The following is a 16914-nucleotide window of genomic DNA, read 5'->3' as shown; positions in this document are numbered from 1 at the left end:
CTCTTCCTGACTGGAGTTCAATTCTCTAAATCCTGGGCAATCACATTGATCGAAAAATTTGGTGCTGAATCCAAAAGCTTTGTGTCATGCTCGCAGAAATGATCTTATTTTTAAATATCACATGCTCGCACAAGCTTTTGTCACATTTACATGTGATCGCTTATAGGGCCATTCACGCTGCATGCGAAAAAGTCGCATAAACGAATTCGGAGATGCGAGCAATACAAGTTTTTAGAGGGTGAATACATTTCACCAATCAGGCTCTCATTCGAATCTGCAAATTCACAAGCGCGTGACTTCATAGCATGTAGTGTGAATAGTCTCTAAGTAAATCTCATTCAGATGATGTCTCAGTGCTTGATATTCATAATCTACTTAACTGTCACTTTGACTTAGAAACTCAATTGTCTTCTGCTAGATTTTTGTTTAGTTTTACTTTTGTTTATAGCGCGTTATTTGGTCTGAGATCGAAAAATTTTGATTTAATTAAATTTAATTTTATGGCTTGTTTGTCTGAGCTTGTTTCTGCTAGCATTATAGGTTTTTTGAACTCCTCTTTTTGAAATATTCTTATTATTGTTGTTAACTTATCTAAAAAATTCAGAAATACTTAAAAATGAATCTTAAAAATAGTGAATAGTTTTCTCTAAATTTCGTATCAAAATAATTTGATTTATTAAAATTATATAAAGTGCATAATTTTAAAATAAAAATTCTATATATTTCGAGTTATATATGAATTTTTCTATCAAATTAGACAGCCAAATTTGGCGTGAAAGTGCTTGTTGTATGGTGTCAAATCATTTATTGTACTTTTTTCCACTTATTGTTTAATGCTTTAATTTTCTAGTTAATTGAATGATTCTGTATTCAACATCGACTTATATTAAATTTACCTTTCTTAAGAGTGTAATTTTGAACGAATGAAAATCTTTTATAAATATGCAACTTATGTTATTACAGATACTAAGAAATTACCATACTTTATGCCTTACTGAAAGCATAAAAATACTCTTTTTCTTTACTATTGTTTTGAGAATTCTTTTTTCACTTGTTTTAATTTTAGTTCTTAAGCAAATTTGAAATTATAAATTATTTCTTCCACATACTTTCATAGTTTAACTTTTACGCAGCTTGAAATCCTGAGGCACTTGAGAACAAGAGAGGTGTTAACAAATAGGGCATATTTCTGTATCAATACCTTTCGGTGCCTACTTATGTGTAAAAGGTGTAAAAGGGCTTTTTATGACAATAGCTTTCATAGTCTAAGGTGCTCCTCTGTAAGATTTATAAGTGTGTCCTATCTTAGACTTACTACAAAGAATTTAAACTTACAATATACAAAAGATGCAGTGATGGGATATTAGATTAATTATACTCATTAATTTTATTTTAATTTAAGGTCATTAATTAATAGCAATTACAATGAAAAGGCAAAATCTAGAAATGGTACTCTGTTGAAACATATACACATACCACTTTGATATGATATTTATCTTAACACTAAACATACCATAACCAGTTATTGTATGCCCTGTGGCAGAATTTTTTTGGCTTTCTAGCACTATCTTTATGCAAGATACTTTTAATAATAATAAATATACATGTTACTAATTTAATGTAACAGAAACATTGTAAACTAAAAGTCATTTTTTTTAATTATATTAACATGGGTGATATTCTCACATTTTATAGGAGGAAAACTCACTAATTATTTCCATTTTTGCATTTCATAAATCATCACATAAAAAAATTAAAAATTGTGAAATTCATAACAGTAACTTCTGAAAAAAATCAGCAATGAAATTATGGGAATTCGACTTCCTAAAAAGGGGTAACTAAATGCGTGTTTCGTATCGAGATTCGGTTGTTGTAATAAATTATATTGTATTAAAAATATGGCATTTTAAAAACTGTGTAGCAATAAATGCCCCCCCCCACACAAAAAAAGCAATAGAATATTGCTTTAGAACTTAAATATTCATATGCGTGATTCGAATTTCTCATATTGCCAGAAATATATATTTAAAAATCATGTGAAAATCAATATCTATAACTGCCGAAAATACAAACAATCGAAATAAAGCTTGGATTTGCGACAGTATTGGCATAAAGTGAGCGTGTCAAAAAGTGATTATTGAAATGCACAATTAAAATTTTATGTGCAGAAATAATATTAACTGAGATTTAACCAGAATTTTAAAAACATGTGTTATTCGGTACCATCAGCAATAAATAGTCAAGAAATGATAAAATCCTCACATTAATATTAATTATTTATTTGAGTTTCACATATAATTAAATTGTATTAAAAACATCAGGATATGTTTTTTTTTTAAATGTGAAAATGCGTAGCAATAATAAGAGTGTTAGAAAAATTGCTTGAATTAACGAGAATATTAGCACTAAACAAGCTTGTCAAAGAATGATTTCTTTAACCCCCGATTCGAATTTCGCATTAGTAGTAATAACGGTATACTTCAAAAATTCACGAGAATATAAATAATAACTGAGCAATGAAAGACATTGAGATTTTTAAAAAACAAAACAGAAATTTTTAGAAATAATTGCCAAAAAAATTTATCAAAACACTACATATATTTACAATGGAACTCAAGTGTGTGATTTAAAATTTTCATGTGCTTAATTTTTTTAAAAAAAAATAGTGGATCCATTTTATTTCAACCAAATTAAAACAAAAAAGTAGGACATTATTTTACCACAAATCTGAATTTGTAATAAAATCCCCACTCATAGTCAAATTTTATTAATACATGTAAAGTATGGTGTACTTGAAAAGTATATATAAATATGAATGAAAGAGCATGTTTTCTTTTTAACTTTCTCAAATTCGGATCCCCCCCCCTTATACAGGGTTATTCATAATTCCCTCCGGGGTTTCAAAGCGTTATAGTAAAAAGAAAGAAGACGAATATGAAAAAAAGAAATATATGAAATTATTTTGAAACTATTCAAGTTTTACTTACATACATTACAGATGTTCTATGTGTGAAACCTTGGTCACACGGCATACATTAATGCGATAGTCCAGTTCCTGCCCGGAGGGAATTAAGAATAACCCTGTATTTTCTAATTGAAATTCTAGCTGAAACCAGTCATTATCGAATTTTTGTATTCTTAAATAAGAATCGAAAAATGATGAGCATTTCTTTTCCTTCGGATGCACGTGAAAGGGATCTTTTGAAAAAGGAAGTAAAAACTATGTTATATAATATACGTTCTTATATAATAATTCTGGAGAATAAAAATCCTTTGAAAATCTCATGTTGCAATAACATTGCTTTGAAATATTGGAATTCTAAATACCACGTGGAAATGCATGCCGACGAAAAAACATGGTGTAAACAAATTTGGTGGATATTCAATCCAAATTATTTTCCACCATTTCTTCGCCAGTTAGCCATGCATTTCCACATGGTATTTAGAATTCCGATATTTTAATAAAATGCTATTGCGACATGAAATATTCGAAAAGTGGAAAAAAACAGGAATTTTTAAGCTGCTCACTGTTTGTAGTTTAGTTTTAAATTTTTTGCAGTGCAGCTGATTTTTTTTTAGAAAAAAATGAAAAAGAAAGCATTTCTCATTTAAAATTTATAAAACTTTTAATAATTCAGAAAATAGAATTAATATTTGAAGTATAATAACAAGCCAATATGGAATCTTATTTTATAATTTGAATTTATATTACTCATTAAAATATGTATTTTTTTCTTATACTTTTATTCTGTGGATATATTTTTTTTTCCTTTTTGTTAAAATTTATTTTAAAATGAGCTTTTGTATCGTGTGATATGTTAAAAAAAATTCTTTTCCCCAATTTTACTTTACATATATTTTTTGATACATCAGTTTTTGATAAAAAGGGAAAAAGTTTTTAAAAAAGTATCAGTTTTCTCATTTTTGAATAAATTCTAATGATTAAAAGCATTTAGTTTTCTGTAAATATGTTACCAATTTTACTGATTAAAGAAATTTAGTGCTTAGAACATTAATGTTTATTATAAAAATGGTCCTATTTGCCCTCAACATGTCTAAGTATGCATGCAGCCCTTTGTTATTCAACCTGCTTTGCAAGTAGCCCTTCACTCAAAAAGGTTATGCACTCCTAATATATAAATGAAAAAGTTATTTTTATTGTCTTTCATATTGTTATTTTTTCTAAAGAATGTGCCCTCAATCCTAATGGTACCACATGCAGCGGGGATGTTAATTTCGCCATTGGTCTATGAGTTACACCCTTATAGTTAGTTCCCTTCTATGATGGTTTTTTTTTCTTCTTTTTTTTTTTAGTTTCTAGCATAATGTTGCCCAGAGGTCACTGAAATTTGGCAATTACTTTGGTTTAGGTACTGGTATGGAAATCTTCTCAATTTCATACTTATTGTTCCATAAAAACACTATAAATCTTCAGATGTATATCAATCAACCTTTATTTATATATGTTGCATATTTTATTTATTGAAAATTCATAATAAATATGTTGCACAATAGTTAGCTATTTCCCTGTTAATTCTTGTATTAAAGATCATAAAAAAATTATAGTTTAAATCTGGTGAACATGAGTGTTTGATTGTAATTGCAAACTCAGGAATAACAAACTATTTTTTTTAACCCAAAAATCACACTATGTTTAAAAAAGTTCAATATTTCCTAATTATGTATAAATAAAGAGTAAGAAATTTAGAATTTCAATCCTTGTGAATCAGAATTGTGACTCTTGATTATTAGTGCCTAGGAACTAAGTCAATTTTTGCACCCTTTTACTTTTTCTCTAAATTTATTTGAGTTATGGGATCTGAAAAAATTGCATTTCATAATATTTTTATTCAGTATAAATTTTTTTTTGAAAGTTTAGCCTCTTTATGTAATTTCTTCATTTTTGCAATTTTCATTGTACCTCTAGAGCTAATTGTACAAATCACAATTTTGTGTTTTGCAAGGGTATCAGGTTAGTGACTTTACCTCACTAACATCACCTGGGCTGTGGAGTTGATAGAGAAAATGACCAACTCCAACTCCTAGAAGTTTAAAGACTCTGATTTCCTCATATATATGCAAACATATACCCACATGTTTTAGCTTTTTTTTCTTCTTCTTTTAAATGTAAAAGAAGTAATAGATGCTACAGAAAAAAAATTGCATAACAAATTATTTATATTATAAGCATTTATTAAGTAATAAAAACTGACTTGACTAATTTTTTAGAAACAGTATAGCTTTATCAAGATCTTCTTTGATAGAGGACCATAGATCTGTTTCTTCAGAGCGGAGAATAGTAATTTTACACTACCTTGAGAGCTGTTACTGTTAGGGCTACTTCTTTTAACTTTTTAGGATAAATTTGTTTAAGTTCTAAAGAAGGTGTCTTTCAAGAGTGATCATACTTCTTTATTTCTTCAAGAGCTGTGTACAAATTTTGTTTGTATTTTTTTATGTATGTATCTAAAGGGTCTTGGCTCTTTATTTTCATTTGCATTGCCTTAGCCTTATCAATATTATCTAAATATTTCTCAAAATCTAATTCCTCATTTGAAGAGAATGATAGACTCAATTGCAATGTCTGCAGTCTGACTGTCCTGATTTGAATACTCCAGTTGTTTTAGAATTAATTTCATTTGTAGCGAAATTTCATTTTTTTTTTTTCATCCCTTAATTTATTAGTCATCCAACGATTTTTTTAAAATTTCGAATTCAAACTACCCAACAAAAACTGGAGTCAGAGTGTATGTATTTTTAGCGACTTCATAACTAAAGCTCCTTTTACCCGCAAATTTGCCTAACTCTTACTCCACAACCCTGATCATAGCAGCCGCAGGAAATTTTATCTTCTGATGTTTCTCTTGAAAAATGTATGCCTTAAAAATATTAATCAAGATTAATAATTGCTGAAAAAAATGAGCTGTAGGTAGCATGAAGGAACATAGCATTCATAATAAGCAACTGCTCGTGAATTTCCACAGTGAAATTAACCATGATGTGCATTTAAGTAAAAAAAATATTATTTGATATAGGAATATTGCAATATTTGATTAATCATCTTGTTGGTTAGTTACTTGAATTTGAATAAAAATTTTCTTAAATAGTTTCATTCCATTAAATATTATAGAGAAAAATCTACCTACATTAAGAGAAAGTAGGTAGGTTCTGCACAAAATTCAGTTAAGACTCGATATGAAAATGGTGACTTAAGGTACTAGCAATAATTCAATATTATGGGAGAATTTCTCATTTTATCTTTATATTTGTATGTTTCATTTAAACACTTTTTTTTTTTTAGAGAAAGATACAAACAATGATATTTTATGGGCATGGAGTTATCCTTCAATTTCTTCTGAAAGCAAAACTTTGATTGTAAATAAGTGTGGATTGAAAAATGGTCTTGGTCTAAGTCATGGTCATCATTTAGTATCATTTTGTTATTGCCATCATCATCGCTCTTGGTTTTATTTGCATCTTACTGATGTCTTTGAACTTCCTAATCTTCCCAGGGTAATATATTTTATTTTACATTCTTTATTATAGACTAGTAAACTCATTCAAGATATTGATCATCTATATTTGTTTATTCAAGATGTCTTCTAAGGCTTATTTAAGATGTATAAGATGATATCAATCAGTGAGAGGTGTTAACTATTGTGATTTATCTGCAATTTTTACAATTTCGTAATATAGATTACGATGTTACTATTGAGTGATAAAAATTACAGTGTTAACAATAAGTTTTTTTCTGGACTACCAAGAATTATGAAATTTTGTTGAGTTTGCACTGAATATTTGGAAAAAAAGGAATACTTTAGTGATATTTTTTTATTTAATAGTAAGTTTGTGATTAATGTTATTAATATTAGGTATATATCTATATAAAATTAAGTACTAAAAACATCCTAAAATTGCACTAATTTTAATTTTGTTAACATTCGATTTATTATTGTAGTTCTGGTAAGCTGGTATCTCTGCTAGTTGCTTGCTTCCAGGGTAAATCCTTGTGTGTAGAACCTCTGCGAAATCAAGCTGATTCATTTATGCTCTATCATTTACAGTCCTTATAATTTTCCAACTGTGTGCTAATTTGTGAATGACAATTAATGTGTTAAACTTAATTATAAAAATATAATAATTAAAAAACTGGGAACTGGCTTAATTCACCTTTTGTTAAATACAAGTTCCATAACTGGCTTATGAGTTTTTGTTCATATGCAACAAAGAAAAAAAAAACTATCTCCTTTGTATCAAGAGAGGAAATTAAAGACTTCAAAAAATAATAAAAGACTAAAATGAAAATCATCTCTGGAGCTGCAACTAACAAAAATATATATGTTAAATTATTTAATAAATATATTTTTGTTAATTGTAACAAAATATTTGATGTTATTCCAAAAATTATTTATGCATAAGTGCAGAGACATTTTCATAAATTAATAAAATATTTTATTTAATGCTACTAATCCATAAGATTTTCACATACAACTTAAATTCTTAACATTTCTATTTTAAAAAATAAAAAAAGGTTCTAGTATTTTATTACCTAGCAAGCATATTACTAATTTATCATTGCATTAAATTTGATAATACACTTTTGCCTTCTGTTTCTGAGTCTGAGCGGATTCAATATGGCTCATCATTATGGAAAAATGAACAAAATGAAATTTTTAAAAATAAAAAAATACATAGCTTTCTATTTATTGAAATTCTAGGAGGCACAAGTGCCTTCTCTTATGCTTCGATGAAAAAACAGACAGATTTTATTCTTGAAAGTAATAAAATAATAGCAAATCATTCAGTTGTTTCTCAAGTTAAAGTAGTTTAAAAGGTGAATAGGTATATCCTGATGCAACAGCTAGCTCAAATTATGTTAGCATATAGTAGTAAATAAACTTCAGTCAGTAATAAATTTAAGAAATCCTTTCTTTAACATTGGTTTTGTAAAAATACCTTTAGCAGTTCATCCTTGGAATGATATGGCAAAGGCAAAAGCTGTTTTAAATTACTGCAGTATTTATACTCAAAATTCATTTATAAATAATATAAATATCACAAAAAGTTATATAAAAAAATAAGCTGAAAAATGCTTATTAGAAACCCATACAAAATGCAAATTGATAAATATCAGAATGATTGTTACAGTTGATGATTCTGTCATCAAGAAATGTGCTTTGCCATAACCACAAAAAAGTAAGATAAATTTAAATTCAGTGTAAACAGTATACAATTAGGCAAGTATTCTTAATAGATTGGCATAGTTTGATGCCCTCAATCCATACACAATTGTACCTTTTAATCGGAATAATGTAGTGATTTGGATATTGTTTGCCTGGTTTTAGTTATTTTTTGTTATTTATGTTAAATGCATAGCTACAGAAAGTTATACATTTGATAAACTTATCAAAATAGTTGGCAGTTCTCTTTTTAAACTGCAACTAATAATAATTCATAATTACATAAATTACAGGGTGCCAAAATTATGAGACACGATATCATTTAGAGAAGTTTGGGCAGAAATTTTAGCTAGGTTTAACTAATGCATATCCAATATGGGACAGGAGCAAGCAAACTGAAGAATAATTCTTCAACAAATTAAATGTATACCTGTCTGTGAAGACGCAACAAAAATCCTAAAAGCAAGGGCAGTGCCAGTAGGGGGTCAGGGGGCATTGCTTAAATTTTTTTTTCGACCTAACTCTACCTTTTCAGTAAAATATGAATTTAGGTCTTTAGCTTGGCCAGAAAATTTAACATTTTGAAAATCGTTAAAGCCAAAGGGAGGTGAAAAATAATGTTCTTGAAAAATTTCAACAATTTCCTGATATGAATTACAATTAAGGCAATTATTAATATACAATTTCAAAGCTGAACCTTTAATGAATTTTTGAAAATTTTTAACCTTCCAATCGTCATTTAATTTAGCATCAACAGTTAGTTTTTCGAAATGTTTGAGCCAGGCTGTGAATTGAACACCAATGTCAGGCTCAAAGATTAGTACAGTAATTTCCGGCAAATAGGCCGCGGCCTATACGTGTTTAAAAGTTGGGCTGTCATGATGCGCGGCCTGTACGCCGATGCGGCCTATATGTAGAATTTTTTTATCCCATCCCACAAGTGAGATTTTTTTGATCATGGTGGATTTATTCAAAATCAGATGTTTAGCGAAAATTTTCCAAAATAACGAACCTAATTCGTAATGTTTACTCTGGTAACGTTTTTCTTTCTTATTTTTTAAATGAATTTGCCGAATTTCGGATCGCTTTCGGAAATTCCAATATGGCGCCCATATATTACGATAATCCAATTATACTGTTAATTTCCGAAAATTAATTAATTACAATAAATTTAGTTCGGTTTTGATCGTAGATTATGATGGGGTGAATTTAAAAATGTCCCATCTTAAGACATTTCATTAATTAAAATAATTATCTATATTATAGAAATAACAATATATATTTTTAATAAGCTAACAACTAATGATTAAAAAACAAGCTAACAACTAAATACAATTTAAAAATAAAAACTAGCTATCAAATAATAAAAAAAATAGCAATTAATATCTAATAAAAACAAAAGAGATTGATTTACGTTGAATAAAAAGAAGCCTCAAAAGGGATAGAATTCATTTTGTATCCCACTTGGTAGTTTCAATTTCAAAAGGGTGTGGCTAATTTATGGTCAAACTGGAGGGGGAAAAAATGGGGACAAATGAGTAGAGCATTTCCACAGCTGTCAAGATTGATTTATCAGTTTCTTCCAACTTGCATTTCTTTATTTTGTTCATTGGAAATGCAGATGTTTTTACTTTTCCCTTTATTTTAAACTGCTTTTAGAAACAGATGTTTCCTTTGACTCAGATTTGTTTTTTTTTTTTAAAGATAAAATAAAGTTACTTACTTCATCAGAATGAAATTCAAATAAAAAGAGAATTATACTGATTTTTTTTTCTCTTGTTAATAAAAATTTCTTCTAAGAAAAAAGAAAGAAAAAGGGATCAGATTAAGTGCTGAATATCTGGCAGTGAAGAATCAGATTTCGATGGTTTTGAATAGATATATGCTCAAAAATATTTGAAAAGTATAAATAAATAAATGCTGATTTATTTTGTGATTAGTTTATTTTTTATCGCATACACATCCTTAACTTAGGATCATTCTCAATTCGTTTTTTTTTTATGATAAGTATACATAAAAATGATGATGATAATGTAATGAGTATACATAAAAAAAATATTTATCAATAACTTTTTTCTAAGTATAGAGTTTATGTTTTAAAGATTATTTTTTATGAGCATTTTCACACATGTGATATTTGATAAAAATCGATCGATCGAAAAAACGAAAGTGCGGCCTTTACGATAGTGCGGCCTATAAGATGAAAATTGAAATTTTTAACGATGTTTTTTGCGGGTGCGGCCAGTACGGCGGTGCGGCCTATTTACCGGAAATTACTGTATGTCTGGTTTATCCAGTACATTTAGATCTATACTTAATTTTAGTAAATTATCATTTAATTCATTTACAGAATTTTCTGTATTGTTTTTAGCGTTTTCATCCAAGTTGAAATTATAGTTTTTGCCACTCCGTAAGGGCATTCAAATAATCAAATTTCAATAATTAAATATAACATTTAGAAGGAAGAAAAATAAATTTAAATATATGAATAGCACATATTTTGCTTTTTTAAACACCATAATAAAATAAAAATTTAAATTTTACTTCTACAACTAATATAATATACACTGTGATATATAATGCAATAAAAAGAGTGATTCCTTAAATAATTAAAATTATAATCATACTGAATCAAAAGTAAAAAAAAAATATGATAGTAACACTAAATTTTAATATTATTTAATTTAAACTAATACAGTGTAAAGTCGCGTATCCGGAATCGGTGGGACTTCCAGAAGTCCGTATAATAGATTTTTCCGTATAATAGACCCCCAAGGTAAACAAAGCTTAAAATGATTTAATAAAGGATCTGAATCTAAGAAGCAAAAAATAAATAAACGTTATTTTTAAGGGGAACAATGCTTTAGCATTAGAATATCTAAATCAAATATAAAATATTAGAAAAAAAATATTATTGCTGAAAATATGGAAAACGAAAAAAATTTAACAGTTATGAAAATATTAATCCGCCATTTTGAACTAGAACGATTCAAGCAGGAAGGGGAAATTCATGTCATTCTGGAACAAAGCTTAAAATGATCTAAATCTAAGAAGCAAAAAATAAATAAACATTATTTTTAAGGGGAATAATGTTTTAGTATTAGAATATCTAATCAATAAAATATGAAATATTAGAAAAAAAATATTATTGCTTAAAATATAGAAAACGAAAAAAAATTGACATATGAAAATAATAATCCGCCATTTTTAACTAGAATGATTCAAGCAAGAAAGGGAAATTCCCGTCATTCATTAAAGTGGGTAGGTGGAGGAGAAAAATTCATTTCCTCCTTATTTGTGAAAGAAAATAAGTGTAAAGAGGAGATCATTTAAGTTGAGGGTGGGGAAGTAACAAATTATTGTTTTCTCTCCAATCATTGGCTATCAATCAAGCATAAAGGCGGGGCACGCTGATCGGGTTCTCTTTATTTTTTCTTCTATGACTGAACGAATCTGCTAAAGAGAGAATGTTACCCCCTTTTTCCCCCCGCCTCCTAAATATTACATGGTATGGGGAAGAACGAATGTTTTGTTTGTCAAGGACGTATATCCTTTTAGACCTATTCAAATTTTCCATTTTGACTCCCCCTCCACCTTAACGCTTGCTCCGTTTACCCTTTTCCACAGTATTTCTTCTTTCAATAAAAAAGTTCCAGGAAATGCCTCTTTTACTAGCCACCTGCATGGGAAAGGAGGGGGGGGGACACAGTTGCGGTCTTTTGAAAACAAATCTCCCTCTTTTTCCTACATTCCAAGGGAGGAGCGTCACTAACGGTCACTCAATGGTCTTGGTAGATCTTCACTTCCCCTTTCTGGTGATTTATGGGTTCCATGCGAAAAAGAGAAAATGTGTCAAAAGACTTTTTTTTTTTTAAGGAAAGGGGATGATGGAGAGATGTTTGTTTATTTTGATTGTTAAAAAGTGTCCGGGAAATCGACCCTTCCGGGAAAGGGACGTCCAGATATGGGACGTTACACTGTAATATGGTAAACCATTAAATTTCGAGATATGAGCGTGAATGATTAGAAAGCATTCACGTTTAAAAATTTCACCTGGAGAATACCATTAAAAAATATCAGAGCACGATTTGTCAAATAAGTATAATTGATATAAAATGTGTAAAATATTAATCCCCCCAAAGAAGCCTTCCATAGCACTCATCCATTTTTGTTCACAAGATTTAACCAATAAGCACGCTCCACTAAAGTTTACACACTGTGAACACAGCTCGCTTTGGCCAACATTAAGTGCCACCAAGATGAACTTCTGGAAATGTAGAATCGCTGTCACTTTGAAATAGGCATGAAATCAAAAATATAGAACAGGTCTTTAGAGGCATGGAATTCTCGAAAAAGTGAAGCAAACGAAACATCCTTTTTTTCTTTCTTAATGTTTTCTCCATAGTCGCTCCATTCCAAGAGTAAACACGACAGTTAGTTAAAAGGGGAATAAACCAGTTTTCTTCGTTAAGATGAGTCACAGACTAACGCCGAAAGTGATAGAGAAATTGTAGCAGATTATGCTTTTGATTTCTGGGTAGAAGGGGAAAGTGTCGCCAGCCAGTGTCAAGGTTCATCCAAATCCAATTAATTTCGCAGCATTGGCAATAAACTGCTCAGTATTCTCTTCTAGTTTGAAGTTATGACATTTCGCTGTGAAGTCCAATTTCGATTCGTTCGTTAATAGGCTCAAATCTTCCAACATAGTAGAAGTGTGTTCTTTCAGTTATTATTATTATTTTTTTTTGTTTATGTTTTGAAGAAGCATTTTAGCATTTAATATTATCCTGCACCCGTTTCATCAGTTCTTATAATCCTGCTCGGCTTGTAAAATGATGCAGTCGGACCGAGCAGGGAAACAGACACAGAATTTTAATGAAATCAGATGTATTTTATTTAGATCATGTTCTTATGGAAGACCAGCGCAAAGTGATCGTAACTCCATTCAGGATCTGTCTTTCTGTTAGGGAAAATCTTGCAAAAATCCGAAAATGTCTCTATTTAGGGAATCGAGGGAAATCTTAGAAATTACTATTGGTTAACGAGCTTGCTCAAGTAATTCCCACGGCTTAAAAGGGAAAAAAAGTCTCTACGTAAATTTATGCATAGTTGGGCCTAAAATAGAATTAGAAAGAGGATGTAGCTATTACAAGTGTGAGAAAACAATTCGATTTGAATAATTAATTAGTAATAAAAGTAGGAGTTGTTTTAACGAAGAAACTAACATAAAAAGAGATTAATAGAAGCTTTTTATGTTACACACACACACACACACACACACATATATATATATATATATATATATATATATATATATATATATATATATATATATATATATATATATATATATATATATATATATATATATATATATATATTTATATGTATGTATTGTAAATGAGAATAAATTTAAATCATAAAGATGAGAATGTTTCCTTTTTACTTACATTTTACCACCAACTTCCTGTTCACTTTTCCTCAGAAAATTCTGAGAGACAAGTCTTTGGTTTGTGTTTGTATGGAAAGTTATTCAACACCCCTGAGGGAGAGGGAGAGACAAGAAGACTATCCTAGCTCCTACCCACATTGTTCTCACTTTACTACGCTTTTTGAGGCTGACTACAATGCATGCACATTTTCTCTGCATTCAATAATGAAAAGTTTTTTGTTAACGCCACTGCGTTTAACGTAACGAATTCTATTTTAAATTATTTGAAAGAAATTAAGTAAGTATTTTCTATCAATCTTTTTTTTTTTTTTTTTAACTAGCTCTTAAATAGTGTATATATTTTCATATAGGCTAAAAAATTCAATTATAACTGCTTGTATATGTGTTAAAATATTAAAATAGACTTGTAATACCTATACCTAACAAGTTGTCTTATGAACTACAATAAAGAGGACATCAATTATTTTTTAGTTTTAAAATGCTTGTACTATTCCATTAGAAATAGTTTTTCTACTTATCAGGAAAAGACATAATTTTTTTAATATAATAAAAAAATTATGATTAACAAAATGGACATATAATTCACGAATGTAATCTCTATCGTCAAAAAAGTTCATCTTCTTGTCAAGAAAAGGTTTAAAAAAAACTGGAAAAAAATAAGAATTTTTCTATTGCACTGAATTTTATTTATTTGTTTGTTTTTTGTATCATTATGGACACCGCTTTCTCTAAAATTGTGAGATGGAGGAATGGTAAAACTGTTCAGCAACTCCTTTAATCAGCATAGAGTGCATTTATATTATAATGAAAATTATAATACATTTTAATTTTTCGAATGTTTTTTAAAACTTAAATAATAAATACTGTAGGGTCGATCTGGCTTATATGATAAGTGATTTAGCTCACATTTCCCATTGATGAGACTTAGGTTTGAATCTCCATATTAATTCATATACTGCTCTTGGTTTGCACTAACTACAGTTCTGACTTACAATACATCCAGTGGTAAAGGGATCATGTTATGGAGGAGAATAATCTTGCCTTCAAGCTAACCATGGAGTATTTTTTTTTCTACTAATGTAAAGCAAATGTGAGCTTGTTTCAATTCTGATGTCCTCCATGAAAGTGATTTTGCCATAAAACTTTACCAAGGAGTTCTCTTGTACTCTGAGTTCGGTTCAAAATAGAAAAACTACAGGTTATAGTGTTAAAAGCAAAAAATCATCTGCTTGAATTAATACCAGTACTAAAATAAATACCTTAAGTCTTGCTCTAAATTAAACTTATTCAATTTTTTTGTTATTATTTATTTTTGGTAAAATCTAAAATTTATTTATTTATTTAACAAGAATTTTTTATGAAATGAAATATTCCTATATAGTCATTTAGAATTAATTTATTTTTGTAAATATACATTGCAAGGTTTATTCCCCTTCCCTTTCTTTTTCATTAGTAGATTGATGATTAATGCATATTCAATTTAATACGTTTAAAAACTTTAAAAAATGCATTGAAATAAAAATACTCAATTAAAATAAAAAATAAAGGAAACGTGAAAAATTAAGGATTGCAATTTTTTTCTTGGAAATTTTTTGCAACATATATAATAGCTAATTTAATTTTAATCCACTTTCCATAGGTGCAAATATTTATTCTTTAAACCAAACTTTCATTTTGTATTTTTGCAAATTTTAAATACAGTGAAAGCTTGATATATCGAGAGTCATATTGCGAGAAGTCCAATTGTACAATACCCTTAAAACATTAATATTTAAGATACAAAAATTCTTTGTTTATAATGGGTTTTTTTTTTTTTTTTAAAATTACCTTTCTGCTAAAGCTGCAAAAATGCATTTTTCTGTCATTAAAATTAACAAAGTTATACAAAAAGGATAAAATGAGAAACATTTTTATTTATGTCTGATATTAATATAGAAAGAGAACATCATTTCACCTTACTTTCCTCATAATCCTTTAAGGTACTAAAGCATATATATATATGAGGATAACCACAAACTAAATTATCTTCCTACATAAAAATGAAAAAAATCTTTTGCTATTATCAGCAATATTGACATATACTTCAAATAAATGTACAGTGTGCAAAAAAATTAATTGACCCACCAGAATAACTTTTGATCTAATTATCGGATCTTCATGTTCTAGGATTCATTCTGAATGGTTTGAGAGGGTGTCATCAAATATGCTAATTAATGAGTGCAAAAGATATTCTAAGTTAGGAAATAAAACACAAAAGTTACCTTCTCTGATTAAACATACCTTTTTTCAACGGATGAGTATATCTGTCTCCCAAAATATAGTAGCAATCTGGTAATATTGTTTCAATAGTTAGTTCAGGAGCGTGGTTTAAAGTTTGGACCCTTTAATGTTAACTTTAGTTTTTGTGGATTTCACTTTATCCCAAAAATGTTTTTAAGTGAATTGAAAGAGTTTTGCATACAATTATAATATTCATTTTTCTAAAGATAGTTTCATGCAAAATATAACTTTTATAAATATTTATTATTATTTTATTTAATAATAGTAAAAAAAGAAAACTTTAGAAATGTAAGGTATAAACTTTTTTCATCATTTGAAAGAATGCCATTTTAAATGGCAAGATACAAATTTGAGCATAATCGGTCAAATAGTTCCTGAGCAATAAAAAAAAAAAAATTTTTTTAAAGTTTTGTCCCCTACCTCCTTAATTTTTTGTCGATTTTTTGTGACTTAATATTCATAGCTATAAAAGTAAATTTAAATTGTAAAAGAAAGAATGTTTAGTGTTGACATGTGGTAAACAATAATTAATTAGCTGCATGAAAAGTTATTCATAGCAGGCGCATGCTAATATGTAAAAAGCTTCTGCATAGCAAAATAGAAATTGTGGTGCAAAGTCTGCTTTCAACTCTGCAGAGAAAAGAAAACATAGTCAGACAAACAGCAGTCATATGTGGCAAATTTTTTAAAAATGTAAGTTACTTAATATTCGTTTCTGGAATGCAATTTTAAAATTTGTAAATTGAAAAATCATTAAAAATTTAAGCTATATTGTTTGAATCTTATATTTTAAGCCAGTGGACTCAACTCTTTTTCTCAAATGACGAAATTAGCATTTTGCCGAACTTAGGTGTTCACTTTAAAAACATCTTCGTAAAAAAAAAGGAATCATAAGGATAAATTTTAAAAGTCTCTCTGTATTTATTTACAATATATATTAACATCAAGTCCTCTGATTAAAATAACCCCTTTTTGTCTGTAAAATTATACTATGTAACAATT

At 28.5% G+C, this 16914-nt stretch overlaps 1 protein-coding gene across 1 annotated transcript in view; it reads left to right on the top strand.

Moving 5' to 3' along the window:
- Positions 1–387: 387 nt before the first annotated feature.
- The window catches only part of LOC107448574 (DENN domain-containing protein 10), a 28233-nt gene continuing 11706 nt past the window's right edge, over positions 388–16914 (top strand). The window contains exons 1-2 of the mRNA XM_016063830.4: positions 388–540; positions 6302–6513. Of these exons, the coding sequence (XP_015919316.1) occupies positions 501–540; positions 6302–6513 (252 nt within the window). The 5' untranslated portion in view covers positions 388–500. The remainder of the gene's footprint in view (positions 541–6301; positions 6514–16914) is intronic.

The sequence above is a fragment of the Parasteatoda tepidariorum genome, chromosome 11, assembly GCF_982258835.1.
Source record: "Parasteatoda tepidariorum strain Cologne lab strain chromosome 11, Ptep-v5.0, whole genome shotgun sequence".
Classification (NCBI taxonomy): domain Eukaryota; kingdom Metazoa; phylum Arthropoda; class Arachnida; order Araneae; family Theridiidae; genus Parasteatoda; species Parasteatoda tepidariorum.
This window is presented reverse-complemented; position numbering and strand designations above follow the sequence as displayed.